The sequence below is a fragment of the Mobula birostris genome, chromosome 7 (assembly GCF_030028105.1).
Source record: "Mobula birostris isolate sMobBir1 chromosome 7, sMobBir1.hap1, whole genome shotgun sequence".
Classification (NCBI taxonomy): Eukaryota; Metazoa; Chordata; class Chondrichthyes; order Myliobatiformes; family Myliobatidae; genus Mobula; species Mobula birostris.
This window is the reverse complement of record NC_092376.1, coordinates 53,299,369-53,313,567: the sequence shown is the minus strand read 5'-3', so window position 1 is coordinate 53,313,567 and position 14,199 is coordinate 53,299,369. Positions and strand designations below refer to the sequence as shown.

At 41.5% G+C, this 14,199-nt stretch overlaps 1 protein-coding gene across 9 annotated transcripts in view; it reads left to right on the top strand.

Annotated features, from left to right (window-relative positions):
• The window catches only part of dync2h1 (dynein cytoplasmic 2 heavy chain 1), a 474,884-nt gene that overhangs the window by 33,602 nt on the left and 427,083 nt on the right, over positions 1 to 14,199 (top strand). For 8 of the 9 annotated variants that reach the window (XM_072263133.1, XM_072263132.1, XM_072263135.1 and 5 more), the window contains 5 exons: positions 712 to 830; positions 5,914 to 6,055; positions 8,275 to 8,507; positions 13,835 to 13,969; positions 14,054 to 14,167. In XM_072263133.1, the coding sequence (XP_072119234.1) occupies positions 712 to 830; positions 5,914 to 6,055; positions 8,275 to 8,507; positions 13,835 to 13,969; positions 14,054 to 14,167 (743 nt within the window). Of the gene's footprint in view, positions 1 to 711; positions 831 to 5,913; positions 6,056 to 6,666; positions 6,745 to 8,274; positions 8,508 to 13,834; positions 13,970 to 14,053; positions 14,168 to 14,199 lie in introns of those variants that run through there. The other variant, XM_072263136.1, reaches the window with a different exon arrangement.

The window sequence follows — 14,199 nt, the reverse complement described above, 5'->3', positions numbered from 1 at the left end:
AGTGAGACTTGAAAAATCACTACTGATGGCTCCACAATCTCATAAACTACCTTTTTCAGAACCCTGGGATGAAGGTGACTTATCTACCTTCAGACCTTTCAACTTCCCAAGCACTTTCTCCTTATTCATAGCAACTCTTCTCACTTCTTCCCCTTGATAGTCTCGATTTCTGGCATGCTGCAGGTGTGTTTTACACAGTAAAGACTGACGTAAGAGACTTACTCAGTTCATCGGTATTTTTTTGTTCCCCATTACTATCTCTCCAGCATCATTTTCCAGTGGTCTGATGTCTACTCTTGTCTCTCTTTTACTCTTTATATGTCTGAAAAATCTTTTGGCGTCCTCTTATATTATTGGCTAACTTATTTTCACAATTCATCTTTTCTTTCTTAGTTACATTTTCATTTGCCTTCTGTTGACTTTTAATCACTTTCCACTAATTTTTGCTATATTGTATGCCCTCTCCTTTGGTCTTATGTCTGCAGGGAAGAACCACAAATTGGTTTTCCAATGTAGGAGAGCCCAACGTGTTGGTGAATTCAAATTTAGGATTAATATGAAACAAAATCATAGTCACAAAAAATGAATTCACATTTATTTGTGGTTAAAATTATATGGTCTAAAAGTCTCTAGCCTAGTGTCAGTTTCTAGTCTATTTAACCCATGTGAAATGTGACCATTAATACCATGCAAACATTTATGTTTTGAAAGGAATTCTCGAACCCAGTGATGAATTTCAGTTCTGGGCAGAAGTTGCTGCAAGCAGTGGTGAAACAGCCAAAAGGGAAAGGGCTCAGCTTTTTCAAGAACTATTTAAACCAATTACACAGGTTTGTTTACTGATGCAAAATTTTACAAGCTGAACTATCAGTTAAGATGTTTTCTATTTTTTAGATACGCTCCTACTGTCTAACCCCTTACCATAAGCCTTTAGTTGTAGGCACATATGCCAAAAGAAAAGGTTTCTTATTATGTGCCTATTTTATGTTCTTCATAATTTGATATACCTCATTCAGGTTACCATGAGCCTTCTCTGCTGCAAAGAAAACAAATCCAGCCTCTCTCATTTTCCCTCATAGCTGAAACAGTGCATTTCAGACAACATTCTGATGAATCTTCGCACCCCTTCCAAAACTAGACCTAGCATACCCCTGACTGACCAGGGTTGGGCTCGCATGAGCCTGTTGGCTGCAGTCGGCTTGTCTGCCCTTGAAGGCAGCACTGGGTTTCCTGAAGGCTTCAGGTTACCCTGAACAGAATTCAGCCCCCTCATTGTGTACAGGTCTCAGGAGAGTCCGGAGGTCGGAACACCGAGCCGAAAGTATACCCTCTTGCAGTGAATGGACAGTGCCTTCCTTCCAGTTAACAGAAGGGTTATGCTGGGTCAGCTGAGGGTGCCGGAGGATTAGGGGTATGTGAGGAAACTCAGTGATATAGAAACTGATGTCCTTTACATGATCCTCTACCCTCATCAGCGTCTGCTGCCGGATCTGCCTGGAAACAAGCGGGTGATTGTCCAAGACATTTGTGGGCATGGGCTGGCTAAACTTCCTCGTTGAGCCTGTGGGTGGTCCCCAAGTACAGGAAATTTCCAGCCGCCCCAAAGTCCAAAAAAGCATTCACCTCTCATCCCCCAGGATATCTCAACCCCCTAGCGTGATACCAATATCCATGAGGCTAGGAGTAGTGGCTTCTACCATCATAGTCTTCCCGATACCAGACAGTTCTTAACAGTTCTCCTGACAGCTGCAGCTTTGGACATTCGACCTGCAGGTGAATGTCTCTGCTTCCCTGCAGTAATAGAGCAACCTCGATTCCAACACCAGAACGCCTTATTGGCAGGGATTCTTATGCGGCCAATTTGCATGGGCTCGACAGGATCCTGAGCAAGAGCTGGCTGGTCATGGTCCAAGATCAGGGAGTGGAACGACAATGCATTGAGGCCGGGTTTGGGATAGCCCTCTTCAACCTCTTGATGTAGTCCCACTTATGCTCTGCCAGACGATTATTGAGATGGACGGATTCATTGATCAGAACCTCTAACTCCTTTGCTGGCTTTCCCAAGGGAAAGGCATCCTTCAGTTTCTTCTTGGGCTAAGGTCTGAAACTCAATAGCAAAGTCGTCTGGTGACAGTCCATCCTGTTAAATCTTCATCAGAGCCTCGGCTGGCTCCGACAGGGTGATGGAACACCTTGCTCATTTTGGCTATGAATTCCTCTGAATCCGAGCAAACCTCCAACCTTCATTCCCAATGCAAGGTGGCCCAGGCCAGAGCTGTTCCAATCTGAAGAGAGATTATGAAGGCCAACTTTCCATGCTGCATCGGAAACTGGGACAACTGGAGTTTGAACACTAATGAGCATTGAATGAGGAAGCCACAGCAAGAGCCCTGATCACTGTTGAATCACTCTGGGGTTGGAAGATGTACTGGCTACGTAGTGGGACAGGCTGGCTCTCTGGAGTGACTCTGGCCTCTGCTTTGCAAAAGTTGACCAATGGCCACCTGGAGGTTGTGAGTCTCTAGGCTCTGTCTGGAAATATTTTCGCTGTGGCTGGCCATGGCGGGTGAAAGACTCTGATAGCTATCACAGTCCATACTGGCTCAATCATACTGTGATGAGAGTCTTTGATGAGGGTGGCTGGGACCCAAATGCTGGAGTATCTGAGGCTAGGATTGAGACATGGTATCAAACTGGATCAAGAACTGAACACAATACAAATACGAGATGATATCACTAGTAGGGCTTACAACTGAGCAATGAGGCTCCGTTCAGGTGCTCTTTAATTACAGGTTTCTCCCGCCATCCAAAGGTAGAGCTTTCCTATGAAACAGTTTGTAAGCCGGAATGTCATAAAGCGAAGAAGCAATTACCATTTATTTATATGGGAAAAATTTGTGAGCGTTCGCAGACCCAAAAATAACCTACCAAATCATGCCAAATAACACATAAAACCTAAAATAACAGTAACGTATAGTAAAAGCCGGAATGATATGATAAATACACAGCCTATATAAAGTAGAAATACTTCTCTACAATTATTGCCGCACTGTTCTCCGTAGCGAAAATCTCACGCAAGCGCTCTCAGCAGAAACACTCTCTCCAGTAACCTTTAAGCTATGAAGCTGCCAAATCATACCAAATAACGCAGAAAAATACATAGCCAATATAAAGTAGAAATAATGTATGTACAGTGTAGTATCACTTACCGGAATTGGGAAGACAGCACTGAGCACACTGGTGATGGTGTGTTACGCTGAGTCGTCGGAGGTTGGGGTGGTGCAGTGGTCCCCAACCTCCGGGCAGCCGACCGATACCGATCAGTGGAGAATGCAGCGGTAGCCGGGACGCACCCAGCACATCTTTAAGAAAAAAGCCAAAATAAACAAGCTAATTAATTAGGTGCCACCCGGCATGTAAATGTCGACCCAGATCAGAGGCGATGCAATCGGCAATCGCCTCTGATCTAGGCCGACATCTACGTGCCGGGCGGCACCTAATTAATTAGCTTGTTTATTTTGGCTTTTTTCTTAAAGATGTGCTGGGTGCGTCCTGACTACCGCTGCTTTCTCCGCGGCAATGTATCGGTCCGCAGCCTGGGGGTTGGGGTGGTAGGATACTGGGGTGTCATCTCATCATCGTCTGTTTCCATCAGGGCAGGCAGGTCATCTTCTTCTATGTCTGCCTGCCTCGATGTCGAAGGTCGATGTTCGTTGTCTGCTGTGGCTGATGTGGAAGGCTTGAAAAACAATAGTATGCTTGACTGCTTAGCCTTGCGCATTTTTCTATCATACAGTTCTTTGTAAGCACTCAAATCATCCTGCAAATATGCCCTAAACCGACGTACCCTTTCAAAATTAAAGTCGTACTTTTCTGCAATCATTGCAGCGAAAATCTCATGCAGTTGCTTCACTTTCAGTTCCTGGATGACTTCACTTTCGGTCTGTTCGCTACTGCATTGGGTTTCGATTGTTAACCTTTCCTCTTCCAATTGCATCAGCTCTTCATCTATCAGTTCTTGGTCATGGGATGCCAAAACATCTTCAACATCATTTTCGTCAATTTCCACAAGCCAAACTCACTTTGTCCTTGCTTCGTTCACCACAATCGAAACGTTTGATTATGTCTAGTTTTACGCTAAGTGTAACTCCCTTATGAGCTCTTTTAGGCTTTTCCAATACCTTAGAACTCATCTTTCTAACGGCTGCTCACAGGCACGTGTTTAAGCGATGCTGGCGAGAATGCAGTTCTGAATCCGGGTGAGGAGCTTGGCTGCTTGGGGCGCACGCTGATTTTTCTTGCGCACTGCCTTTTATCGCGCGCTGCTTTTTTCGCACGCTGCCTTTTTTCGTAACAGTGAAAACACCTTCTGTTAGTGAATACAGGTAACTAATGTAGGTCTTTCGTAACAGTGAGGTTTCGTAAAGCGAACGCTCAAAAAAACGGGGGACACCTGTACTCAATTCTCAGTGCCAAAACACGATTGCCAGTTAACAGAATGGTCCTGAATCTTTAAAGGTGTTGCGCTAGCTATCCATACTCCAGAGGGTTATAGTGTCTAAACCCCGGAAGCTGGTGCAGTTGGTTGTGTGTCGTAACACTACCAAGACGGAATATGAGATGTGCTCCTCCAGCCTGAGATTGGTCTCATCATGGCAGTAGAGGAGACCATGGACCAATATGTTGGAATGGGAATGGGATTAGAATTACATTGGTTGGCCACTGGGAAATTCTGCTTTCTGCAGATAGAGCAAAGATGCTTGACAAAGCAGTCTTCAAATCTACATCAGGTCTCACCAATGTAGAGGAAGTTGCATCGAGAGCACTGGCTACAGCAGACAACCCCAACAGATTCGCAGGTGAAGGTTACCTCACCTGGAAGGACATTTGGAGCCCTGATTGGAGATCAGGGAGGAAGTGAATAAGCAAGTGTAGCACTTCTTTCGCTTGCAGGGCTAAGTGCCAGGAGGAAGATTAGTGGGGAGAGACAAATGGACAAGGGAATAATGGAGAGAGCAACCTTTGCAGAAAGCGGAATGTGATGGGGAGGTAAAGATGTGGTTAGTGGTAGGATCCTGTTGAAAATCATGGAAGTTGTGGAGAATGAACTACTGGATGCAGAGGCTCATGGGTTGCTGTTGAAGATAAGTGGAACTCTATCCCAGTTAAGGTGGAAGGTGGATGGGGTGTGGGCAGATGCTCTGGAAATGAAGGAGATGTGAGTGAAGGCAGTGTCAGTGGTTCCCTGTTCTTTGAAGAAGGATGACATCTCTTGATGTTCTGGAAAGGGAAACTTCAACCTGGGAACAGATGAGGTGGAGACGAAAGACCTGAGAAAAGGGAAAGGCATTTTTATAGGATACAGGGTAGGAAGCGGTATAGTCAAGATAGTTGTGGGAATCAGTAAGTTTATTAAAGATATCGGTAGATGGAAACAGAGAGATCAAGAAAGGGGTAAGAGGTGCCAGAAATGGACCAAATGAATTTAAGGGCAGGGTGGAAGTTGGAGGCAAAGTTGAATAAATTGACAAGCTCTGTGAGTGCATGAAGCAGCACCAATGCACTCATTTTTGTGTCAATTGCAAATTTATGAATCATGTCTCTTACATTTGCATTCAGATCATTAATATATAGAAATAGCAAGGATCTCAGTATTGATTCCTGTTGCATACCACTGGTCACAGGCTCCCATTCAAAAAAAACCTTAACTGTCACCCTCGACCTTCCAACCCTGGTCTATTTCCAGTTGAATTTTCCAAATTGTGCTGAATTGTATGAGCTGTTTTCTGATCAACAAATTTCTTCCCATAAGCAGCTCTCTTCTTTAGACACTGATTTAGTAATGCTATTGACCCTTAAAATCTCAAACTATTTTAAAATTCTTTTAATGTCTTTATTTTGTTTTCTTAACAGTACAACAATTTGGATGCACTTTCTTTGGCTGATGTAGTGGATTTGGTTGAGACTACTCGTGATACTGTAGATGATATATGGAGGCAAACTGAGCATGATTTTTATCCGGAGTCACGCATGCACCATCTTCTAGATGTCATAGGTACTGTGTAGAAAGAGCAGCAGTTTGCTAAAACACACAGTTTATAGAACTGTATCTATGTTTGGATGTTAATTTTTATTTGTAATAAGAAATCCTATTCATACTGTATCTACAAGTTAGAAGTTTTGATAAAATATCCTATTTATATTCAGATAAACAGTAAGAAATTGCTTGTTCCTAATATCTCCTTCCATCTTAATATTAATGTAGCGTGATGAAATATTGCTATAGTGTGGAATAGTTATGTGCTTTTATATTTCAAAAGCTTATTACATACTAAAATATGATTGAAAATATCTGTAATGTTGTAATTTTGTTTTAAAAGTAATTTCTAATTTTAGAAGGAGGGGTTTAATGATGAAGTAAGATTTAAAAATATGTGATTTGAGTCCTGAACAGAATTTTAAATGATGAGCGTTCTTACATAACCATGTTATTCTGACACTTGATGTCATTTATTGAAATGAAGATTTCTAGCCATTGTTGTGTGTTCCTGAGATCTAGTTGCTACACAAACTGTCTGCTGAATATAAACTTTCAGTTTCTACAGAAGTTACATTTTATGCTGCTTGATGCTTAGCTTAGAAAACACATAAGATGTAATACTTCAGAAAACATGTTTAAGAGTGGCCTGGAAAGTTCCTCCGTTTTCCAGTTCCTTTGTCTGTTCCTATTGACACTTCATCCAGGTATGCTTTTCATTATTCTTGAGTTTTACTAATCTCCTTAAGATGACACCACCATTACTTTTGCCATTCCTGCTTTTCATCCTTTCACTGACATTCTGTTATTCTCTCTCTGCAGCATTTCACCTATACTTTCTCTGCTCTGAAAACCTTAAACTCTTTTCAGTTTCAAATGGAAGGTCTTTGAACTGAAACATTAACATTTCTCTCTTCATTAATGCTGCCTGACTTGCTGAATATTTCCAGCACTTTATGTTTTTATTTCCGATTTCTAACATTTTGAGGCAGAGAGGCATGGAGTCATACTGCATGGAAACATGTTATTTGACCCACTGAATCTGTGCTGACTATCAAGCAGCCATTTACACTAATCCTGTACATCAACTCAGCCCATGATTTTGTCACTTGCGCCCAAGGGGAAATATACAGTGACCAATTAACTTATCAACCCATATGTCTTTGCGATGTGGGAGGAATCCAGAGCACTTGGTGGATATACATTTTAGCCACAAAGAGCATCAGAGGTCAGAAATGAACCCAGATCTCTTTAGCTATAGGAACCCCAGTGTCTCCTCCATTTCCCACAAATTTGCCCTCCTTAAAAGGGTTAGGGTTCCGCTTCTCTTCATCTACCACCCTATGAACCTCTGTATCCAGCACATCATTCTCCATAACTTCCAGCATTTCCAACGGGATCCAACCACTAAACACACCTTTGCCTCTTCCTGCTCCACTTTCCACATGACTTCCTTGTTCACTCGCATCTCCCCACTGATCTTCCTCTTGGTACATTTCCCTGCAAGTGTAGCAAATGCTACACCTCCTCCCCCACCAATTTTGAGGGCCCCAAACACTCCTTCCAGGTGAGACTGTCAGAGTTATCTTTTGTATACAGTGCTCCCAACACAACTTCCTCTACATGGGTGAGACCCGATGCAGACTGTCGAACCTCTTTGTTGATCATCTTTGCTCTGTCTGCCGCAGAAGGCGGGATCTCCCAATGGCTATCCACTTCGATTTGACTTCGTCTTCTCATTTTTATATGTCTGTCCATGCCTCCTCTACTGCCAAGATGAGTTTAAGCTCGGGTTGTAAGAGCAAAATCTCATATTCATCTTTGTAGCTTCCAACCTAATGGAATGAACATTGATTTCTCTAACTTCTGGTAATTTCCCTCCCCTTTCTGGTTATCCTCTCCCCCCTTCTCTTCTCATCACCTGCTCATCCCCCGCCCTTCCCTCCTTTCCTTTCTTCCATGGTCCACTGTCCTCTTCTATTAGATTCTTTCTTCTTCAGCCCCTTACCTCTTCCACCTATCCTCTCCTAATTCTTAATTCATCCCTCTACCCCACCCGTCCACCTTCTGCTTTACCTTTTATCACCTATCAATCTTTTCCCCTTGCTCGAGGTTCATTGGCATGTGGCTTGGCAGAGAATATGCAGGCAGTGATGTTTCCATGCATCCTCTGCACCTGTTGGTGGCAGTTGTTGTGGGTATGGGATAATAATATTACATTATTTTCTTTTCTTTAGGAAATGCTTTGGGTAGATTTGTACAAAAAACTCTAATGCAGTTAAACTTATGGAGCGATGCTTTCCACATTGTGAAAGAAAACCTCAACTCTGGCATTATCATCTGTGAACAGTGGGTGTCAGCATGTGATCACCTGACTGGACAGTTTTGGCGACGATATACGCCTCATCAATGGAAAAGTGAGAAATATTATCCAGAATTGTTGGGTAAACTTGCCAAAAGACTTGAAGAGGTATAGTAATAAATCTCTCTTTGTTGTTTTTGAAAATGGTATTACTTTGCTATTACTCTTGCACATTAGTATAATTAGAGTGAACCACTATGCGTAATGTTTAAATTAGCAATCACGATGTAACACTGCAAATGTGGATGTAGAACTTGGTTTACCATGTTTTAAATCTGTTAAGAAATACTTTGCATTGCTCTTGCATTTTTTGTGAAAATCTCATAAAAGATCAAAATGTTCATTGCAGGGTTTACAGAAAACTATTGTCCAATTATGTAAGGCAATGAATTTTCAACACAGCATGTTCTGTTGCTACAATAGGAGTTCACATGCTGCCTGCGTTTTGTGTACTAGGAGTGATGTCTGCAGCCAGCTTTTAAAGGGACATAGAATAATTTAGGCAGCAGTGTTCTAGCCACAAAGGAATATTCCTGTTTAATCTTTTGATGCTGTTCTATAGGAGGGTATGAGGAATGCATAGACAACCTGAAGAGAGAGTATCTACAGGAGATTTGTTCAGGATTACTGCTTGATACTCCTGGTGGGGGGGTTATCAGATTGGGGGTATTACACTGCCGAAGATAACAGATCTTAGTGAAGATGAAGTATGTGAGTGTTTATCCTATAAATAGCATGGGTTTTCAGGGAACAAGGCAAGTCATATTTGGTTGTTCTATGAGTAAGTAACAGCTGTCAGTTCTGTTGATGTCCTTTGGGGGTTAAATTGGTCTCTACATGGTGCATGCACCTTCACCCTCTGACCTATCACTCTAGTTTCCATTCCCCTTCCAAACTAGTTTAAACCCACATCAATGGCTCAAGCAAGCCTGCCCACCAGGATATTAGTCCTGCTTGAGTTCAGGTGTAACCAGTCCTTTTTGTACAGGTCAAACCTTCACCAGATCCACAAATCTTAAATCCTGCTCCCTACATCAATTCTTCAGCCACACATTCATTTGCCAAAACATCCTATTTTTACCCTCACTGGTATGTGACACAGGCAGCAATCCAGGGATTACCACCCTTGAGGTCCTGCTTTTCAGCTTGCTTCCTTGCTTCCTATATTCTCTCTTCAGTTCATTATCCCTTTTCCTGCTTATGTCATTGGTGCCAATATGTACCATGGCTTCTGGCTGCTCCCTCCCCCTCCCCTTTCAGAACACAGTGGACCCAATATGAGTCATTCTTGACCCTGGCACCTGGGAGGCAACCTATCTGGGAATCTCCTTCACTTCCACAAAATCTTTTGTGTATTCTCCTAACTGCTGAATCCCTTATCACTACCACTCTCCTCCTCGTCTCCTTTCCTTCCAGACTCAGTGGCAGAGAACTGGTCACTGTGGCTTTTCCCTGGTAGGTTCATCCCTCCCCCAACAGTATCCAAAGCAGTATACTTGCTATTGAGGGGAACAGCGATAGGTGTATTCTGCACTTTCTGCCTATTCTCTTTCCCTCTCCTGATAGTCACCCACTACCTGCGTTCTGCAACTGAGATGTGATTATCTCTCTGTAGCTCTTATCTGTCACCTCCTCGTTTTCCTGAATGAGCTGAAGTTCATCCATCTCCAGCTCCAGTTCTTTAGCATGGTCTGTAAGGTGCTGCAGCTGGATACATTTCACGCAGATCTAGTTATCAAGGAGACTGGAGGTCTACCAGATCTCCCACATTGGACATGAAGAGCATACCACTGACCTGGGATCCATTCTCGCTATTCTAGCTAGGCACTAATAGCCAAAGAAAGAGAAACCTGACAGAAACCTCAACCTAGCCTCTGCCTCTCCTAGCCGAAGCCTTTTGAGCCAATGCCTCAGTTCCCGGCTCTTAACTCTATCCCACTCCAACAATGGTCACTTCACTTATATCTAACTTTTTATTATAGGCCCTTGTCAAGTGCCTATTAACCCAAAGAATTTCAATCTCTGCAGAAAGTCCCAACAGGCCTTGCTCGTATTTTAAATTTGGTGCTTGAACTCCATAAGCAACTGTCTCTGTGATCTCAGTCTCCACAGAAAGTCCCGACAGGTCCAACTCTTTTCCATCTCCTGTAATTTTTGATAATCTTCACAGTCCACTATACCACCTATTTTAGAGTTACCTGTAAACTTACGAACCAACATACCTTGCACATTTTTGTCCATATTGTTAAATAGATGACATGCAGTCGTGTAACCAGCACCAACTGCTGAGGCACACAACTTGTGAAAGTTTCCACCTTCACCCTTTGCTTCATTTCATCAAGGCAATCATATATCCATTTAGCCAGTTCTCTCCGGATTACAAATAATCTCACTCTCCGGAGCCTACAATTTGGATTATCAAAGGCTTTACTGAACTCCATTAGGCTTTACTGAAATCATGTGAAGTTGTGGAAAAAGTTATTTTCACACAAAGTCCATTTGGATAGCACACCATCCGCTAACCTATAACATGAAAAGTCAATCATATTCTGTTTGGACTATTGCAGAAAACTTGGATCATGTAGATGTGAGAATCACTGTTGGTTATTTCTGGTGCAACTAGGTTGGTGAATGCAGAATTGGACTGGTATTCACTGAATTAAATCGCATACTCTCTGCTTTATATTGTACTCTTTGGGTCCTCAATCCACAGAACTGATCATGCCCTGCAATGGCTCCCTCTAATTTCCCCTGCCCAGTGTTTACACCCCTGCAACTCACTGGTCACCCAAGGTTCTGATCTCCACCGCACCTTTGAGCTCTGACCCTGTGAGCACAAATCTGTCCTCCACTGAGCCCTCTTGACCTTAGCACCAATAGCTTACTGAACAATTCCGTCCTAACCCCGAATGGTTTCCAGCAACCGGTATTTTTGCTCTCCAGTCCAACAACAACCTTGCACTCAATGTCAGTAAGACCAGGGAATTGATTGTGGACTGCAGAAAAGGGAAGTCGAGGGAACACACACCAGTCCTCATTGGGGGGTTGGCAGTAGAAACAGTGAGAAATTTCAAATTCTCAGAAGATCTATCCTGGGCCCAACATATTGATGCTATTTTGAAGAAAGCACACTATTGTCTATATTTCATTAGGAATTGGAGAAGATTTGGTATGTCACCAAAGACTAGCAAATTTCTCCAGATATACTGTGGAAAGCATTCTAACTGGTGGTATCACCACTGTCTGGTATCAAGGATTGCTCCATCATGGGTATTAGCCTCCTCACCATCAAGGGTATCTTCAAAAGGTGATACCTAAAAAAAAAGGTGGCACCCATCATTAAGGGCTCCCATCACCCAGGACATGCCCTCTTCTCATTACTACCATCAGAGGGGATACAGGAGTCAGAAGACACACATCCAATATTTTAGGAACAGCTCATTCCCCTCTGCTGTCATATCTTTGAACAAATAATAAACCCATGAACACTACCTCACCATTTTTGCTCTCTTTTGCACACATATATTACAATATTATATATATATGTATTTATATTTCATATTGTAATTTATAGTATATTTTATGTATTACACTGTACTGCCTCCTCAAAATAAATTTTGTGACCTATGTAAATGATTATAAACCTGATCCTTTAGATCTTAGACCCAGCGGCATTTATGGTAATGCACTACAGTTTCTAAATCAATTTGCTTCTTTGGAGGAGAAGTTGAAAAGATCTGTTCCTTAGTAGAGATTTCAGTTTATATTTTCATAATGGTCATTTTGGTTTGGAATGGCTTTAAAAAAGGGGTAGCTTGTTTAGAAAATGGAGAGACATATGTTGATTACTTTATTGTAAAAGAAGCATCCACCAGTTGGGTTTGCTAGTCCAAGAGCAAAATGTCACCCTGCGGTTGCTTTTAGTATCAGAATCAGGTTTATTATCACTGACTTATGTAGATCGTTGTTTTGTGGCAGCAGTACAGTGCAATGCATAAAAATTACTATATATTACAAGAAGAATATATAAAAAATAAATAGTGCAAAAAGAGAGCAAAATTGTGAAGTAGTGTTCATAGTTTATTTAAACATCTGATGGCCGAGGAGGAGAAGCTGATCCTATAACTTTGAGTGTTCTCGTCAGGCTCCCGTACCTCATTGATAATGGTAATGAGAAGATGGCATGTTGTAAAAAGTAAAAGTCATTCATGATGGATGCTGTCGTCTTGAATCATCACCTTTTGAATATGTCCTTGATGTTGTGGTAGCTAGTGCCCATGGTGGAGTTGGCTGAGTATTCAACATTCTGCAGCTTTTTCTGATCTGTGCATTGGTGCCTCAACACCAATGGCAATGCAACCAGTCAGAATGCTCTCCATGTACATATGAAGAAATTTGTCAGAGTCTTTGGTGACATACCAAATCTCCTCAAGCTCCTAGTGAAGTATAAACCACTAACATCCTTTCTTTGTAATTGCATCAATATTTGGGCCCAGGATAGGTCTTCAGAGATGTTGACACCCAGGAACTTGAAGCTGCTTACCTTTTCACTGCTGACCCATCAACAAAAATTGCTGTGTGCTCTCGCGATTTTTCCCCTTCCTGAAGTCCAAGCTTGACCTTACTGACAATGAGTGCAAAGTTGTTGTTGCAACCCCCCTTAACCAGATGATCTATCTCACTCCTGCGTTCCTCATCACTGTCTGAGCACAGTAAATGTGTTAAGGAAAGTTTGCAATAAGCATTCAATATTGAATGCCACAGTTTAATTGTTTCTGTTGTTGCAACCCAGCTTAACCAGATGATCTATCTCACTCCTGCATTCCTCATCACTGTCTGAGCACAGTAAATGTGTTAAGGAAAGTTTGCAATAACGATATGCATCAATTAAAGCATTCAATATTGAATGCCACTGTTTAATTGTTTCTTGTTATAGTCTTATGTAAATTTATCCTAAATGTTCAATGAATTAAGAAAAATAAATGCAATTTTACCCAGTCAATGGGTCTAATTTATTTACATAGTTCATTGATCTTTTACCTACTTTTCCTTCATCAACCATTTTATTTTGGCTGAACTCCTGTTGTTTATTATTGTAGTACAGTTCTTATTTTTAGATTTAGTAGCTGAAATTTTTACCCTCTAAGAAGTTGTAATTGAGGCAAAGAATATTTTATCATTCAGTGTTAAAATGAATGAAGTGAAAGCATAGAGGAATAAAAGTTCGGGATGGCAAAATACCCACTGGAATTATTTTGCCACATTGAGGAAACTTGCAACAAATGGGGTGCGGTTGCTATTATAACTTGTAGTTTTAAGTATTCTGGACTAGATTCAAAGTAATACTATACTCAAACAAAGCTTATAAAAATCTAATTGGAAAACCAAAAGAAAACTAATTTTACTATAAACACGTTATTTTGTTTTTTATGTAGATACAAACTAATCGAAATGTCCATGAGAAGATTATGCGGCTGTTACCAGCTGGAGAGCAGCAATTGCTTCACAATGCCCAAGTATTTGAGCCTTTTGTTGGACTGAATCCAGTTCAGTATAATCCTTACACTGAGGTTTGTTATAATTCATCTCTTAATTTATACATGCTAAGTATTATTTTCATTATCCATATAATTTATAGTTATTCAATTTTGCAGCCACTTTGGAAAGCTGCTGTAACACAGTTTGAACGCTTAATTGCTCCATCAGAACAGAAGGTTGCAAACAAATTGAAAGTCTATATTGTGGAAGTTAAAGACAATCCCCAACAGGTAAAATAGTGAAACATTTACTAATTAATTCA